The sequence below is a fragment of the Aspergillus brasiliensis genome (assembly GCF_001889945.1).
Source record: "Aspergillus brasiliensis CBS 101740 unplaced genomic scaffold ASPBRscaffold_3, whole genome shotgun sequence".
NCBI lineage: Eukaryota > Fungi > Ascomycota > Eurotiomycetes > Eurotiales > Aspergillaceae > Aspergillus > Aspergillus brasiliensis.
Window position 1 is genome coordinate 537333 of NW_027137444.1, and position 17326 is coordinate 554658.

At 49.4% G+C, this 17326-nt stretch overlaps 2 protein-coding genes and 3 non-coding genes across 5 annotated transcripts; 3 read left to right on the forward strand and 2 right to left on the reverse strand.

Moving 5' to 3' along the window:
* The first annotated feature begins 76 nt into the window (after positions 1–76).
* ASPBRDRAFT_t58 lies at positions 77–158 on the forward strand. Its single transcript has one exon. It is a non-coding gene; the product is annotated as a tRNA-Ser (tRNA).
* Positions 159–5861: 5703 nt separating this feature from the next.
* On the forward strand, positions 5862–9207 carry ASPBRDRAFT_193032 (putative serine/threonine protein kinase (Kin4); the record flags this gene model as incomplete). The annotated part of the gene is made up of 2 exons (XM_067620552.1): positions 5862–7175; positions 7228–9207. 2 exons carry the CDS (start codon positions 5862–5864, stop codon positions 9205–9207), a joined length of 3294 nt encoding a protein of 1097 aa, XP_067481550.1.
* A 1870-nt stretch (positions 9208–11077) lies between these two features.
* On the reverse strand, positions 11078–11192 carry ASPBRDRAFT_t102. Its single transcript has one exon. It is a non-coding gene; the product is annotated as a tRNA-Leu (tRNA).
* A 2926-nt stretch (positions 11193–14118) lies between these two features.
* ASPBRDRAFT_t59 lies at positions 14119–14233 on the forward strand. Its single transcript has one exon. It is a non-coding gene; the product is annotated as a tRNA-Leu (tRNA).
* Positions 14234–16156: 1923 nt separating this feature from the next.
* ASPBRDRAFT_193033 (uncharacterized protein) lies at positions 16157–16439 on the reverse strand (the record flags this gene model as incomplete). Its single annotated transcript, XM_067620553.1, has 2 exons — positions 16157–16284; positions 16358–16439. 2 exons carry the CDS (start codon positions 16437–16439, stop codon positions 16157–16159), a joined length of 210 nt encoding a protein of 69 aa, XP_067481551.1.
* Between the last annotated feature and the right edge of the window lie 887 nt (positions 16440–17326).

A 17326-nucleotide genomic window follows, 5' to 3' on the forward strand; every position in this document is an offset into this window, starting at 1 on the left:
AACATCCCCTAAAATCCCTGTCCGAAGATTACTTTCCCCTCATATAGTCAAAATATGAGCCTCAAATATCAATAAAGACAATATGGCCGAGCGGTCTAAGGCGATAGACTAGAAATCTATTCTCTTCGGAGGCGTCGGTTCAAATCCGACTGTTGTCGATATCTTTTTTATTCTTTCTTTGTTTTCTTTCATTCTTCCTGGTGACTTTTTGTGGGTTGATGATCTCGTTGTGTGGTTGTTGTGGGGGGCGTAGGTGGGTCGGTTGGCGGGTATCCAGAATTTCAGATATCTTGATTTCTTTTTGCTGGATTTTATGGGAATGAATATTTAGTATAGACTATGTGGTTATTACTGGGATACGAGTGATGGATGGAGACTATACAATGTATGATGTCATTGGATAATTCAAGGTTGGTCAATTGAGCCGTAAGTTTAGTTTTTGGCTCGTAGATATAGTGTATATGTTTGGGATTCGGGACATAGGAAGGTAGATTGGGCCATCTGGATGATGGAACTGAATAAGAGGGAAGAACATGGGAGAGATATGCAGAATGTAAGGCGTATGAAGTAGTCAATAGCTCCATTTGATTGAGTTCATGTAAGTGGGATCGGGATCATGTGTATTACTGCGTGCAGAGTAAACGTGCACACCTGTATGTACTCCAGTGCCAAAGGAGAAGGGCATAATTACTAGCAATGCGAACATGGTGGTATGTAAATAACAGCACTATTCCATATTGTATAATTCAAATATGATGGATATACAGAGTACAGCCCCAATTATCATTGTGCATAATGCAGGCAGTGTATAGTCGGATATATTTGACGCTACGCGGCAGTGAATTATTGTGTAGGTCGATTTTATTTATCTATATCTATTCGGTAGTCGATATGGTCATGTTCGGAGAGGCATAGTGTTCCAGCAAGACCACCTACAATGCAGTTCATTAACTACTAGATCATCGCACGAGTCACAACATGTAGTGTCCGAGAAGGACCGCCATACCAGCTAGGCGCCTCGTTTCCGGGGAGATGGGCCAGAGGAAATTAGTACATCGCAGTCCTCTGTCATAGGATCTAGCTCTGCAGAGACAAGTATTTCAGATATGCAAAACATATTCCATGCGACTAGCCCGAGAAAGGGAAAGATCATACTGTGGTGTTATGTGATCATTTCAGACATCCATGTCGGTGCCACGATATAGCCCATCAGACCCCAAAGTGGAAAGTAAACATGGCGCAAACTGAAATTGATTTCTCAGACAAGCATTGGCTGTGTTGCAGACATCGATAAGGCTGGCAGATCGCCCCGACAACCAGGCAGCAGAACAAGGGATCGAAGGGATGCAATCGAAAAAATTATAATTAGATCGGTACAGTATCTACTAGTTAGTTAGCCAGAGTTAGATAGTTGTCACAGGCTCACAGCGCATACGTAATGGGGGAAATCTCCGGATCCTACTAACTTAATACTATCATCGGCGCGATGCTGGGGTAACGAACTGGTCGCCATGCGGAGTAGATCCGGTTACCAGACACACACACCACACACGGAGGGTTACACTACAAACTTGCCCAGACGCCGAAAGTAATCAATAAGAGTCTCCTTGATTGAGCATGGACCTTGTTATGACTTCCCTGGGAGTATCCCTGTCGAGAGTTTCTATTTTGGAAGCGTTGGCTTGACGGCCCCCTCTCCCCCTCTCGGGTAAGACGACTAGACTGTCAGCTTTTAAATTAAATAGCTGAATGAGGTGCATCCTAGCTGGCAAGCTAAGGTAGCTAGCTGATCAAGGTCGGTTTCATGTCGGAAGACGTAGGAGATAGATACAGAATTAGCATGGGGTGGTTGGTCCAATGGCATGGACAGCTGGCACTAGTTGGTCAAATACTAGTTACTACTGCACTCATGGGGATGTCTACTCTATTCCGGGAGAATCCGGTTAGTGTGGTTGGACATGTCGTATCAGCAGCTATCTATCAAGACTGAAGGGCGGAGTAGAGTTGCGGAGGACGGGGTTCAGGAATGGAAGTCTCATCGAACACGTAGATAGAAGGGAAAGGAAAGTAGATAAGATACCAGGCATTACGATGATCCATCATCCCAAGGGATAACAAGGAATGCGGTATGTTCATAGTTGGTTCACTATGATTCCCCCCAGCATTAAAATAAGCTCGACCTTGATGGACAAAATAATTGGGTTACCGATCATGGTTAGAACGACAACCTCCAGGGATGGCGGTTATCCCTACCGTGGATAGGATATCCAAGGGTCAAGGATGGGGCCAACCCGCGGAAGACGAGGAGCACGTAGGCTAATTAAGCGCTGTGGTTGGGCTTCTTTTGGTGAGGGACGAATCTCATCTATTGACGTGTTGACGTGGAAGTGTTAAGTTCGGTTAGTAGTTAGTTTGAGTTAATTAGATTCGGTAGCGATCGGGAGTTCATATGAAGCTAGCAGCAGTTCTGGGAAAAGAAGATGTAACTAACAGTCAAAACACCCACAAACACACACAGAAAAAAAAAAACAGACTACTGTAAGTCCCCTGCTAGGCGGTGGTACCTAAGGCAGGTACGAGTGGGCGGCGTGACCGGTGGTACCTGAGGTGTCCAGGACGGTAATCTTCCGGGCGGCCAATCAGCAGTTGGGCGCAGACGATGACTGCCCGGTTAGTCGCCGTAATGACGATCGGCTGCCCCAGCGGCTCCAGTAGCGACTTTTTTCGTGCCGGGTTGAAACAGTGGTTCGATGCCCCTGATGACTTGGCGCCTTTCTCAGGCTCACTCGGTCTCTGGTCTATTCTCTCTCTGGTCTGTCGGTCTGGCGGTTGTGCTGGGATGATGGTGGTGTCGGCTGATCCAGGTTCGTTCCTCCCAAGCCTGACTGATTACTGAGCCCGACTGGGAGATATACGAGGGCCGCTTGTATTATTCGAGTGGTATCGACAATAAAAGCATGCATAAACCGGCACAGCAAGTCAGTAATCAATAATCAAGTACGTAGTTAGTTAGTTAGTTAGTTCCAGTCAAAACTACTACTTAAGGTACACGATCGCCCATCCGGACGAATAACCAGACTCAGAAGGAAAAGTCCCAACGGTCGGTTGAACCAGGCAAGGGACAACATCCACGTTCAGGCCCTTGTTTTAGCGGTTCTCATCTGGATCGGGCGTCCATCGCGCCCTCTTTTCTGCCCCATTGCAGCCAGGAAGAAAACAAATAGGGAGATAGAGAGGGTAAAAAGGAACAAGAAAAATAAAAAGAAAAAGGTAAAAAGAAAAAAACAAGGACATTTCGTCACCTCGTGAGGGCAGCGGTCCATCATGTATAACTAGTAAACTACATTAGGTAGCCAGGGAAGTCGGTCATTCCCCACTAACGTTCTAGAGGTCGGATTTGCTCCAAGTCCACCTCTCCGTCCGTATTGAAGGTTCCATGGTCCAGTCATATCCCTCGCTGCCCCCAATATTTCCGAGGTTGATGTAGTTCTCTGTATGTAGGTTTTTCTTTTGCAAACTGTAGGTGAGGGTTGGGATGTGAATACCTTAAATAGAACTAATTCTCATGTTGAGATCAGATTCATGGTTGATGATTTGATATTATCAGTTCTGAACCTGTCGGTTTATTTCCTTCTTTTTTCCCACTGCCATGTTATGCTTTCACTTCTGGCAAGTTGCTTATGATTTTAAATTGGGGCGGCGATGATTATTCCTGGCAAAGAGATCCGACCCGTTGACCCGCTTTTTTGCTTTCCCCAGCCAGCACAGCAAAGCAACGCAAAGCAAATGCTGGTGACGGACTTGTTGCCCGTTCCTCTCGCGACTCGCCTTGGAATTACTCGGCTTGCTGTTCCTCAGCTCCTCAGTTAGCTAAAGGGTATGTTCAATATCCTGCTACGTAACTCCCGACACGAGGTGACCAGGTTAATTTGTTCACTAGACAAGAAGTAGTAAGTAGTGTTCAGCAATTAGCACTTAGCAGGTAGTAGGTGGCCCCGTCAGAGTGTCGGGTGGGTGTTCATCGTTCGCAGGAGGGCAATAATAATACCTGGCTTATTAGCTGTATCTAGTAGTAGTAGTAGCAGTAGTAGTAGTCTAACTACGGAGGAGCATTATCAAAATTATTATATTATTACTTTTTATTCCATTCGTATTGCTACGACTTCACACACCACCGCCATCTCTTCCTCCCCTTCTCTCCCCCATCATCATCATCATCATCATCATCATCATCATCATCTCTTTCCCTCCCTCTCCATCTTCACCTTTCTTCCCCTTCCTCTTCTCTTTTTCCCTTTGTCCTTGTTATTTTCTGTTTTCAATTTCCCTTCTCCGACAGTTCCATTCTTGTTCCTTTTCTCTTGCTTTCTGCTTCTTGCCTTCACTCGGGATCCCCCTGGGGTCCGTCTTGATCCCGCCGGTCTTCCTGCTCCCCTCGCGCCGCGGCATCCCCCCCTGTCCGCTCCCCGATCCAGAGACGGACAACTCCACCAGGCAGCTTGAAGCACCCCTCTTGTCGCGACGCTACTGCTACTGCTACCGCTGCTCAAGCAACCACTGCTGGCTGCTGGCTGCTGCGTGTTGCTGCATCTTCACTTCTTCCCTTTCTCTTCCCATCCCCCCTCTCCCCCAATTTCCCTTCCCTGTCGATCATGCTCTTCAAAGCAGCATACATTCTGCCTTGTCAATTCCCTCGGAAGTGCTGAAATTGGTGCCGTGCATTTGGGAAAGAGTCCAAAGCGAGCTTTCCCGTCGACTGCCCATCGTGCTAGTAAGAAGAAGTGGCTCGTGGTGGTTAATTTCGCGTCTCCCGAGGCTGCTACTCTCCCCTTCCCGCCCGCGTCGGTCTCGTCCCTCCGATCTCCAATTCCTCAATCTCTCGAGCCGCAGACTCTCCCCCCTCCTTAACGCATTACCCACCTGGGTAGCGATTACTCGTGGGAAGAGGCGAAGGATTAAGAGTCAATTCTGCAGTGCAGATATTCCCCCCCTTCTTGCTGCGTCTGAACAGTCATACTAGGGGTTCAGAAGAAAAGAAAAAAAAAAAAGGGAATAAAAAAAAGAAAGAAAATTCGAAAATCCACAACAAGCAGCAGCTTATGCGTTTCTTTGACAAACGCGAGTATTGACTAGCTTCCTCTTCTTTATTTTCGCCGACGTCGCTTTGCACTAATTTTCTGCTGCTTCTAATCGACCTGGTGTCCTTTATACCAACATCCTTCTGCTTGTGTCGGTGACCAGTACCTGTCAGTGATTTCCCTGGCCATCCCATCCCTTATCGGTGGTTCGAATGGAACCTCCGATGACTGAGACTGACTCGAGACAACAGCTCAGCTGCCCGACCGGATCCCTCTAGCTCCGGATTGATCGGTCACTGTCTTCCTCCTCCCCCCACAAACACATAGTAAAAAAGAAAAATAACGACGTCCTCTTTTATCTCCCTCTGGAGGGCTTGGACGTGTCGGACTTCAGCTCGCCGATCGCAATTGCTCCTTCTGAGCGAACCGAGGTGATCGCTCATCTGCCGTCTCGCGTCTGCCTGAAGAGGCTGTCCCGGACCGCAAAACGCAGCAGTCCTCATCCCAAAGGCTCTGCTGCGTCTTCAATAAACGAAGGTATGTGACGTACTACCCTACACTGTGTTTGCCGAGATTCCACATTGGTCTGCCCCTCCCCCCCCGTGGCTGTTCCTTTCCACATTCCTCCCCTCCAGCTCCGTCATGCCGAGTTATGCGCCGCAACACTGCTGTCAGCGCCAGCGCGACACTCGCCGCCATGGAGCGGTTGACTCCGCGCAATTTGTGTAGTGCTAACTGCTCAGCAGCTAGCCTCCTCTTCGGTCCTGACAGCTTCTTTCGGCTATGAACGACTCCCATCCGCAGTCTTTGCCGCTCACCACCCATGCATCCCCAGCCTTGACACCCGCAGCGCCGTCCGAGCCGGACAACAATCGCTCCCCCGTTTACCCCGACCTACTGGGTGCTCCGCCCGTCCCGCCGCCGAGAACGTCGTCAAGCCACCGCGGTCACCATGGTTCGAGTGCAAAACCCTCTGCCTCCTCCGCCGAAAAGTCCTCGAGTTCTCGTCACGGAAAGAATAAAGCCGATGACCGGAGTGCAAGCCACCGGGAGAGGAAGGGGGAGGACAGCCAGTTTCATCAGGTGAACTTGCCCGAGGAGTATCCGCAGGGCACGAGCTCCCACGCGCCGGCGGCACTGTCTTCGGAGGAGAACATGGAAGGTTATGCAGGCCAGGGCGATTTGGTGAAGGAGTCCAGCGCGGTGATCAACCAGGTTCTGGTGAGTGATCCGTCCGTGGATATCGAGCGGGAGCAGGTCCGGCAGGCCGGCTCGTCGGTATCCCCATCGAACGAGAGTGCTCCGGCATCTGGGCTGGGCTTGGTGGGAAGCGATGGTGTGGACGATGGAGGTCGAGGTGGACTGCGAAGCCGGCACGACTACTCGGAGCATGCTGTCAAGCGCAAAGAGACGACGTTCGGTCAGTACATTCTTGGGCAGACGCTGGGTGAGGGCGAGTTTGGCAAGGTCAAATTGGGGTGGAAGCGAGACGGCACCATACAGGTGGCCATCAAGCTCATCCGCAGGGAGTCTCTTGGGTCGAATCCTAGCCGGTTACCCAAGATCTACCGCGAAATTTCCATCCTGCGTGACCTGGCTCACCCGAACATCGTTCGGCTCCACGAGATGGTCGAAACAGACCGCCACATCGGTATCATCATGGAGTACGCTTCTGGGGGTGAGCTCTTCGATCATATCTTGAACAATCGCTATCTCAAGGATAATGCCGCTCGACGCCTTTTTGCGCAACTCGTTTCTGGTGTGGGATATCTTCACAAGAAGGGCATCGTCCATCGTGATCTGAAACTGGAGAACTTATTGCTGGACCGGAATCGTAACATCATCATCACCGATTTTGGCTTTGCGAATACGTTCGACCCCACGGACGAATTGGGCGATGAGATTGAATATAACCTGACCAACAAGGAGTTTGTGAAGCGCATGCGCTTAGACAGGCCCAACGCCAAGGGTCTGCGGCGAGGTGACCTGATGCAGACCAGCTGTGGAAGTCCTTGTTATGCCGCGCCGGAACTCGTGGTTAGCGACTCGCTGTATACTGGGCGCAAGGTCGACGTCTGGAGCTGTGGTGTGATTTTAGTGAGTGACACCACAGAAACATATCATTGCAACGCGCTAATTGGTTTCATAGTATGCTATGCTCGCGGGATATTTGCCCTTCGACGATGACCCGGCTAACCCGGACGGTGATAACATCAACCTGTTGTACAAGTACATTGTCACTACCCCTCTAACATTCCCGGAATATGTGACCCCCCACGCGCGCGATCTTTTGAGGCGGATCTTGGTGCCTGACCCTCGGAAGCGAGCAGACCTGTTTGAGGTTGCCCGGCACAGCTGGCTTAGCGAGTACTCGCATATCGTCTCTCATATCACGAGCAGCACGACCAAGGTTGCGGACATTGCCACAACCACCGTCTCTCAGGGTATGGATCTCGCTATGAATCCTGCAGGCTCTGCAACTAACCCGGTGCCTCCGGCAGAACCGCACAAGGAAGTGCCGTCGCTGGCACGCAGCGCATCCGTTCGGGAGCCTCCGAAGACATACAATAATAGCCCCGTTCCCTCGGTGGGAGGACTGATCCACCATGCAGGAGATATCTCCCAAGAGCAGGCGGCCGAACGGTCCAAGACTCCTCGAGATACAAAACGCCGAACGGTGCAGGTCGAATATGTCGCTCCTCAGTCTCAAACTGTGCGGGGCGAAGTCCCTGCTGGTATGGATGCAGGTATCGCGGAGTCAGCTGGGCCGTCGGAGCCTCGACAGACGAGAGCTAGGTCAAATAGTCGACCCATTGTGCCTAATATGCCGTCGGGCACCCTGGCCCGTGATATGTCTGGCGCATCCAATGTGCGGACTGGAGAGCCCAAGGCAGCCGCTGGCCCGGCGCCGGCACCTGCCCCTGGGCACCTGCCTCGCTCAACGTCGGATACTTCTGCACTCACTGGGACGGCACCCACATCTGCGGCCCATGCCACCCGCCCTGCTACCGGTGGTTCCATGGCCTCGTTCAACGCCGGTCGTTTGCCATCACGAGGCTCTTATGGACAGCCGGTTGCGCCAACTGTGGCCGCCACGAACGCCCAGGGTCGGCTTGCACAACCCAAGAGCAAGCAATATGTTATCTCCGCCCCTCTCCAGCAAGATGCGTCGTCCCAACAGTCCATTGGTCAACCGAGTACACAGCAGCTTCCGGCCAAGTTCAACACGACACCCCGACAAGAGCCCCCGAAGGGCCACAAGAGGTCTAATACAGTATCAAGCATTGGCGAGAAACTGTTTGGCCGGTCTGGTTCCCTTTTTGGAGGGCGGGGAGGACAGGGTAGCGGTCCGCGACAGAAGAATGGCAAGCGTTATCCTCCTACGAGTATGAAGGATCCGTACGGTGGGGACGACACCCGGATGTCGATGGATTCGCGACGCTCCATACAATACGGATATAACCGCAAGACTAGTGAATCTGGCGCCGAAGGCAGGCCTCGAAGGTTCTCATTCCTACCGCCATCATTCTCCCTCAAGGGATTTTCTTCCAGCAGATCGCAAACTCCTGATGAAGAGTCGCAAACAGACCGCTCTACCGAAAACCGGGTCGAACCACGTCCGTCGACCAGCGCAATGCAAGCGCGTTCGCGCGCTGCTAGCTATGGAACACAGGACGCCATCGGAACCGCGCCTGAGGGTGCTCCGGGAGACGAAGTCCTGACCCAGGACGAACCCATCAACTACCAGGCCCGGATTGACCAACAGTTTGCCGTACTACACTCCAACCAGTCTGGCATATACCAGCCGACCTCATACAGCGCGACCTCGGCCGAGCAAGTGTACCAGAATGAGAATGATCATTATTATCGCAACCAGTACGCCAACCACTCGGCACCCAATCAGTATGACGAATACGCCGCCTCGTACGATAAGGCGCCGCGGCCGTCGATGCAAGCTGGTCGAACTGGGCGAGGGACTGGCGTCTTACCCAAAAACCACCGGAAGTTCGCAGACGCCTACGAGTACGAACGCGACTTGGCGCACCGGCCTGGCAGCTCTGGCGCCGCCCGAAAAGTGATGGATTTCTTCCGTCGGCGAGCCAAGTCACGAGCGGGCGATGACCGATAGGCCGGCTTTCTTGGTCTTGGAGATCATCTATCATCATCTTGTCACAATACAACTTACTGGACTCGACATAGCCGGTCAGTACAGAATTGGTTACCGCGGTCGAACAATGACGAACGACAAGCAGTCCCAGTCTCAGAACCTGCTTGCGATTCGGGAATTGAGCGTATGGCAATGCCCAGGAAGGCGACGCAGGTGCTCTGGCCTTCATCGCAGACCCAGGATCTTCTCGAGGAGGAAATGGGTTCTACGGAATGACGGGTCTCAATTGGAGCCTCTTGGTTTAAAGGTAGCATTTGAGGTGACCAGGCTCTTGGAAATCGAAATTAAAGAGCAGAATGGTTAATTGGATACCCCCGTGATACCCACGCAAAATTCGTCCCTTCTGTTGCTTGCAGCTATCGATTTGTCCTCGCATTGTACCAGCAACCGTTTGTTCCCGCATACATATCCCTATCTCGCATTTGAAGTTCCCCTGTTTTCCCCATAAAGCCTTATTTCCTTTGTTCAAATTCTCGTTTTCCTTTCCCTGTCACTATAGTACTGATTGTAAATTGATTTTCTTTTATTCTGACTCCCCCATTGATCATTTGTGCTTTTTTTTTTCCTCCCATTGTTTTCTTCACTTCTTCTCGGACGTGGTGTCCTTGGTGTGCTACGGCTATTTACATTCCTACTGATCAGGATTATTTTGTGGTTAATTTAATACGTTTAGTGTGATCGCACAACCCGGCCTCTTTCTATTTTGATGTGGTACTTGTTTTGAACTGGTGGTGAGGATGACTTGGTTGAAGCATTGCCAGTGCATTGAGCGCGTGTCGATTACCCTAGCATCGATTTCCATAACTTCATGCCCTTGGGGGCCACAATTCATAGTATAGTGTGATCCATGACCCTTGATTGATAGTAATTGGGGCTTTGCAGAATCCCTGTCTAGCGTAAAGCGGATGAATCTAATGATAGTAACCGTAACCCGTAGCTGCAGCCGCAGCTGCAGCTTCAGCCCGACTTCAGCTCATCGAAGAGAGAAGTATGTAGAAAGAAAGCGAAAGCAATGAAGTCGTGTGTGTGTGGCTTAGATGCTGATCCCCCTCTTTTGTATCCTTGTCGTCTACCCACCCCCCTTCTTCTATCCCGCCAGCATCTGGAATAGTCTACCGATGACACACACGCTCTCAGCTGAGGCTGTAAATGAAACGAACTAACTAAGTGAACTAACTAATTAGACCCAGTGACACTGATGATCCTTGCAGTCGGTTACAGCATGTGGTCTGTGAGTAGTAAGTAGTAAGTGCAGTAAGTCGTCTGCCGTCTTTGATCTATATCTGAAACAAACCGCTGCCATCATGCTTGCTTGCTTAGTAGATTAGTTGGGACCGGGTCATACTTTCGTTATCAGGTACTTGCGGCATTTATTTACTTGTTTCATTCACCCTGGCTGCTGGCTGTCAACCTATGTACTAGCTATGTAGCTAGTGAAACATATTTTAGAAAACGTTGAGGATATTGTTTGATTTGGACCCCAACGGGGTGCTGTTTCGTTGGGATAGGTGCTTAGTGTATAGAGGATGTGTGTGTGTGTCTATTTGATGTCGATCTGTCAGTCAGTCAGTCAGCCTTGCGAGTAGCTAACAACTAACTAACAGACTGAATAAACCCCCACGGTATGTAGTTAGGCACATGTTACTATTCCTCGGGTGTTAGGGTAGACGGATGGGGGCGATGACCTAGGATGGCACAGCGGGATAAGCAACTTCATCTATTCCGTCGAACAAAAGAAATTTTAAACTTAATTTCGTTTAAAGAAAATGTATAGAAAAGATGTAGTATATATAGTAAGAACTAGGTAGATTCGGCAAAAATCAAAAAGATATGACAAGAGTGGGATTCGAACCCACGCCATCTTACGATGATCAGGAAGCTTGAAGAAGCTGACGTATTAAGGTGGACCTTAACCTGACGCCTTGGACCAACTCGGCCATCTTGCCTTGAGATGTTATTTCGTTGTAAAATAACGCTATATGAGCCTGCTTGAGTTAGAATTCCCAACTGAGGAGGTAGGCTAGGTAGGTGGGTGGTCAAGTTGGCGATGAGAATTAGATGTGATTATGTCCAAGGAGGAATCATCTTGGGCAGTTATTAAGCGTACTATTGAAGATTTATGGAGTAACTGAAACTAGTGGTAGATGACGAGAGAAATCACGTAAGAAGGAAAGGCCAGTATATGGATATATTATTGTCAAGCAGGCGGGGTTTACTTCAAGTGGTCAGAGTACTAAGTAGTAGTTGGTGATGGTATTCGGCAGAGTGAGATACTTGAAGCCCGTCTACATACTGCCGCAATATAGACTCAAGTCCGGACACCCTGGATGAGAAGCACGATGAAGCTATGATAGTTATGAACCTACAGATGCGTATGATTTCGTCCATTTTCCACGATATCCTGACTGTCAACCCGCCCCAGCAAGTCCGGTCAACAGAACTTGCTCCGAGTAACCACCAATCTGCGGTGTTCCGGATATGCATCCTCATTAAATTTCCAGAACACTCCCTGCCTCCCTCGATTGACCACTGATCTGCCATAAAAGAGGCCCGCACTGTGCTCCCGATCCTCGCATTTGCCCATATCCAGGCACAGGTGCCGTACTCGAGACTAACCCTATCCCACCCATTCAAGGGAGCGTATTGTGGACACTGATTGGTGCCTTGTCGGGGGCTTTCCAATCACGGAGTCTACCACCATCATCACCGAAACTTGATAGCCACACTGAATCTGGCTGATAACACAGTATACCCACTTTGTACTAGACAGTGTGGCAGCCGCAGCAAGCGCCAGGTCTCTTCATTGATCATTTCGCTGGCCCTCTAAGAGCGGCTGCCAACAACAGTCGGTCAATGCTGCGAGCATGTGCCTTCCAAAGATCCAGGAATAAGGCGTTGCTTCGAATTATTCAAGGCTATTCCAATAATGCCCAGAGAATGGCCGGAAAGACCCCTTGGTATTTACTCCAGCCTGCTTTCAGAAGTGTCGCTTCGCCAGACCATACCAGGAAGATATCACGAACCGGAACTGGTCATAGAACAGTCCATCAGCCAATGCCTGGAAATATAAGCCCCTCGTAGATATCTCGTAGAAAAAAGCCCCGTGTGATAGCGGGGACCATACGTCTTGCTGTAGTGAGACGAACCATGGACGGAGAGTCACTCATTTCGGGATATCTTGCTGAATTTATTTGGTTGTCTCGATATCGTATTGACAATATCATACGGGCTGCACTGACGCAGCAATAGTCCTGGGTTTGGCATAACAGCTAAGACCCTCGTCTAACGACCTTCATGTGTTTCATGGCGAAGTCGTATGTTGTGAAAAAGCCAAACGGCATTTCGCCCGTTCCTAACGCTAGAGCAAATGTCAGCATATGTACCCTCAGCGGGCCATCTCACCGGCCCCAATTGAGAAAGAAGACGGACCTTTTTTTGACCGATGTTGGCAGACATTATTGTTTTCGATGGCTGAACGCCCCAAATAAAACCACAGTTTCTTACGTGGCTGTGGTTCTCGGGGTTCCTTTACTATAACAATGATTTTCCAGATGGTCCATGTCCTACTCCGTGTCTAGTCTCGGGAAGACGATGTAGCCTCGTCAGACTGAGATAGTCTCCAAGTAGCCACTTTAAACATTCTCTTTCGGGTATGCGAATACTTTTTAGAGATAGTATTTTATGTTCTTGCGTCTAGGCAAGACCGGTTATCTCTGGTATCCACTGGCGAGGAAAACACGACATTAAAGTAGAGAGAATGTCTTGGTAGCTCGAATAGTGTACTGCATATGATAGTACAGGCATATGAATTTCTAAAGGGAGAGGCCAGTCATCAGCTGTCCTCTGGCCAAATGACCCAACGAATCGATAAAAGATACTAACAAATAGACTCTATTGAGCAGATAATGACTTCTTAGAGAGCTTAGAAAAAAGGTAAAGAAAGAAACACAAGAGCCAAGGGGGCAATGGCAGTTTATATACTTCATGGCCGAGGAAAAATTCGAGAATCCGGCCCGCAATTCTGTGAATCTACATACAACACGGTGATACGAAAATGAATCCGTGATGAATGCCATCTCCAACCCGGTGAAGCAAGCAAGAGGAAGTAGAGAGAAAGAGCGTCACTGCGGCATGTAGTGACAGCGGAGATCGTATCACTCAACCGAGTAGAATTCACGTTGCTGTTCAATACATGAAGTCGGGCTAATAGCAGCAGATGATGAGCCCTACTAGAGCCGCATCTCAAGCCGTTGTGAAAGACCCTGGTCAGAAAGCCTGTTTAGCTCATTCAATAAGGCTATACAAACGGTAGAAATGTACCTGTTGGTGTATATTTAGAATGGCCTCATACACAGCCATAGACTAGCGATATCCTAACAAGCTCACCTGACAGTAGTGCATCTGATACCATTTCGGTAGAATATCTCGGCTTTTGCACCAATCAGATACGGGATCTGCGAGACATCGGCTATATGGAAACCGCTACTAGTTGACTAACGAAGGCTGCTTGCAATGTAGCTAGTGATGAAACAGGAATATTAAGCGGTGTTGACCATCCCTGCAACCATAATCACGCTCCCACACCAACAACAAATATAACACAGACAGTGCTAGTAGTAGTAGTAGTAGACTTGAACTTCCTTTAGTCCGAGAACATCGACGGAACATCCAAATCTGACCCTAAGAGATGATACAAGCGCAGTGGATCCATGTGTGAAACTAGCGCGAATCACGCAACTCGGGCTATACTATCCAAGTCTAGACTAACTAATTCGACACCGGAGGATAAATCAGTCAATGATCGAACGGGGCTTCCCTAATTGTGAAGAGTCCACTTATATAGCATAAGATAGAAGACTTTGACATGAACAAGGCAAGATGGCCGAGTTGGTCCAAGGCGTCAGGTTAAGGTCCACCTTAATACCTCAGCTTCTTCAAGCTTCCTGATCATCGTAAGATGGCGTGGGTTCGAATCCCACTCTTGTCATATCTTTTTCGGATTTTCTCAATCCGATCGTGATCTATCCATCCATCTATCTATCTGTCTTGCCGAAGACGTGGGAGGTGGTGGTGGTGGTGTGGATGGGTATTGAGTTCTCTTTTTACAAATTTCTTTTATGTTTTGCAAGCTACATTGCTTTCTTTTTTTTGCCCCCGCCGTCTCTACCCTCAGCCAGCCACGGACGTAAACCTTAACATGAGCGTAAGCAATAACCATAACCATAAGTAAGCATAAGCATGAAACCCCCACCATCTGGCTCGCTAACTAGTCAAACAAACAAACGACAATGACAGAAAACCTACTTATTTCTTATGTCATATCATCCTCTTTCCATCATCCAAGGTCCTCACCGACCGGGAAATATCCAGGAAGCAGGAAAAGAACCAAGAAGAATCAGCAGGAAATCGATGATCATCTAACTCGGTGAAACAACTATCCGTCCACCTACCTACCTATCCCATCCCATCCCATCCCATCCTGCATCCACGACAAGTAAAATCCGAGGGGGAAGGGGAAGGGGGAAGCTGGACTCGGATAAAAAGGGTTATTTCCTCCGTACTACGGAGTAGTTAGTTACTGTTTGTTGTAAACATAAGCTCTTCCAATCATGGGGTAGATAGGTGGGTAAGGTAGGTAGTATGTAATATCCAAGTATGTAAGTAGTATGTATCATGGACAGCCAAGTCCGGTGTGTGTCAGACAGTACGCGGACATGCATATCCGGATGCATTTATGATCTGTATGAGTGCATGACGTAAGTTAAGTTGGTAAGTATGTATGTAGGTTCAAGGGTGGCTCGGTTAGAGAAGGAAGGGGGTTGGTTGGTTGGTGGTGGTGGTGGTGGTGATGATGATGATGATGATGATAAGAAATATCATCATATAGCTCGTTATCAATATTGATTATAGTCCCTGGCTATTATGCTTAGATGGGTGCGTGCGTGCGTAACTACACTACTAGTGGATGAGAATTGGTCATGGGAATATAGTATTGGTGGAAAAGGTCGTATAGATAGGTAAACAAACCAAGAAATAAGGATGGTTTGCAAACCTACTTATTTTACTCACAGCATGTGGTGTGGGAGTTGGGCTGAAGTTGGGTGCAGTAGCAGCAGCAGCAGTAGCATGCTTGCGTTGCCCGCGGATGTACGTATCTCAGCATCCGGAGAGGCAAGTTGCAGCTCTGTGCAGACCTCGTGACCAAGTGGAAAGGGCACATCCATACTGCAAGTTGTCACCGGGGGCTGGGGCTAGATCTGAGATCGCGCCGTTCGGGTCTGGTCTGGTCTAGATAGATAGTTAGTAGATAGCAGAGTTAGTTACCTGCCACGGCCACTAGTTATCTACGAAACCCTGTCGGGCCCTTTTACTCCGACGCATGAACGGAGTACGCCGTACGGTGTGCAGCCATGTTTAATTAAACTAGGATTGTCTACAAGGTTCAGGGTTCGAGGCTTTCTGTTTTTATTTTTTCTCATCCTCTTCCTCTTATCTACAGGGAAAATCATTCAAGGGGTCAAACTGGCTTGGCAAGTCCCAAAAGGGTTGATCGGCAGAATCTATCATTGCTTGGCTGTGCAACAGGAACTGCGGTTTATCTGATGGCACAATGCTTGGCACATATCAATGGACCCTTGGCAGTCATTCAGGATTGTCTAGGCAGCGCAGCCCAGGCAAGGAGTATGGTATCATTATGATTGTGCAAAGGAGGCTATGAACATGAGGTGTAGACTTGGCGTAGAGTGAAATGGCAAAAAAGCAATGAATCTTGCAACCCAAGAAAAAGAAAACATCGGGCCCCGCACTTTGTTTCCCCCGAATGGTCGCTCGTCCAATAACGTCAAAAACCCATGACAAGAACTAGTAGTGATCTTCTTTCGGTCTGCGGGGTGAGACTTTAGTTCCCCCGTCAGACGATGAGGTGCGAGGCAAGGAAATCGTGTCCAGCGCGATTCGTCGAATTGAATTTGTTCTTGCTGCCGGGAGGCTTAGACGGAAGCAGCGTCGCGAGTGTCGACGCCCAGGTAGAGGAAGCCGCTGGGCAGACGACTGAGTCCAGGGCGCTGCGTAGTTCCGCTGGTCGTGGAGGACTGGCTGCTGGAGCGCTCACGGACTGGAGTCGAGGTAGAGAGAGGAGCCGACTCGGTAGGGGCCAGGACAAGGAACTTGGAGGTGGGGGTGTAGGAGTACATGGTGATTGATGGAAGTGTTGACAAGGAGTCTTTTGGAAGTAGGTAAAATGGTAAAGTCTTGAAGTGACTTGGATTCGAGTAAGAGAGAACTTTTTTCTTGCAGAGTTGCTTGGAAGAAGAAGGATGGATGAGCACTTCATCGGCTGGAATCGGCCACCCTTATATAGCTCTGGCAGTGCTCAGCCAAGCCATTATCGCAGGGAAGAGGGGTTGACCGGAGATGGTGTCGATCAGGCGAACTACCGATTCTAGCCCAGCTGCAGAAGCAGATAAGTGGAGGGACAAGCAGTGGCTTGCCTATTCCTCATACCCGACGGTGGACCGGGGACACGCTGTAATTCACATGCCTGCGAAACGGACTATCACAAAGGAGGGGCTGAGAACGTCATCCTTGAAAATCCCCCCTTCCTTTGCATCTCTTGGCTTTGGCAATAGTCATACCCGAGCAGCATGCGGTGGACGTTCTGGTTGGGTGAGCTGGGCCTGGGGGGTCCCCTACACAAGCATCATGACCGCCACGACTCCGAGCCCAGCCTCGGATGATCAGCAACCAAGAGCCGTGGCCAAGGCACTATTGACTGAGGCCGAACCGTCCCGTGACGAGTTCTGAGGAACGTGGGAGGAAAGAGGCGATAAGAGGCAACGTCAGGAACGAGGCGAGTTTTGCCCATTCTTTGGGGGAAAAGGAAAGAAGCGGGTCTGCCAAGTCGTCGCTGCATTCTTTTTCGATTCTTTTCCTGTTGATTTTGGTGATGTTCCCCAGGCCACATGAACCCCCCGGAATCTCGACTGCAACTTCTACTTCCCCTCGGAGATCGCCTTCTAGAATTACCCTTCCTTGAGGAATCTTGACTGGGGGCAGCCACATCTGCTTTTCAATCATAATG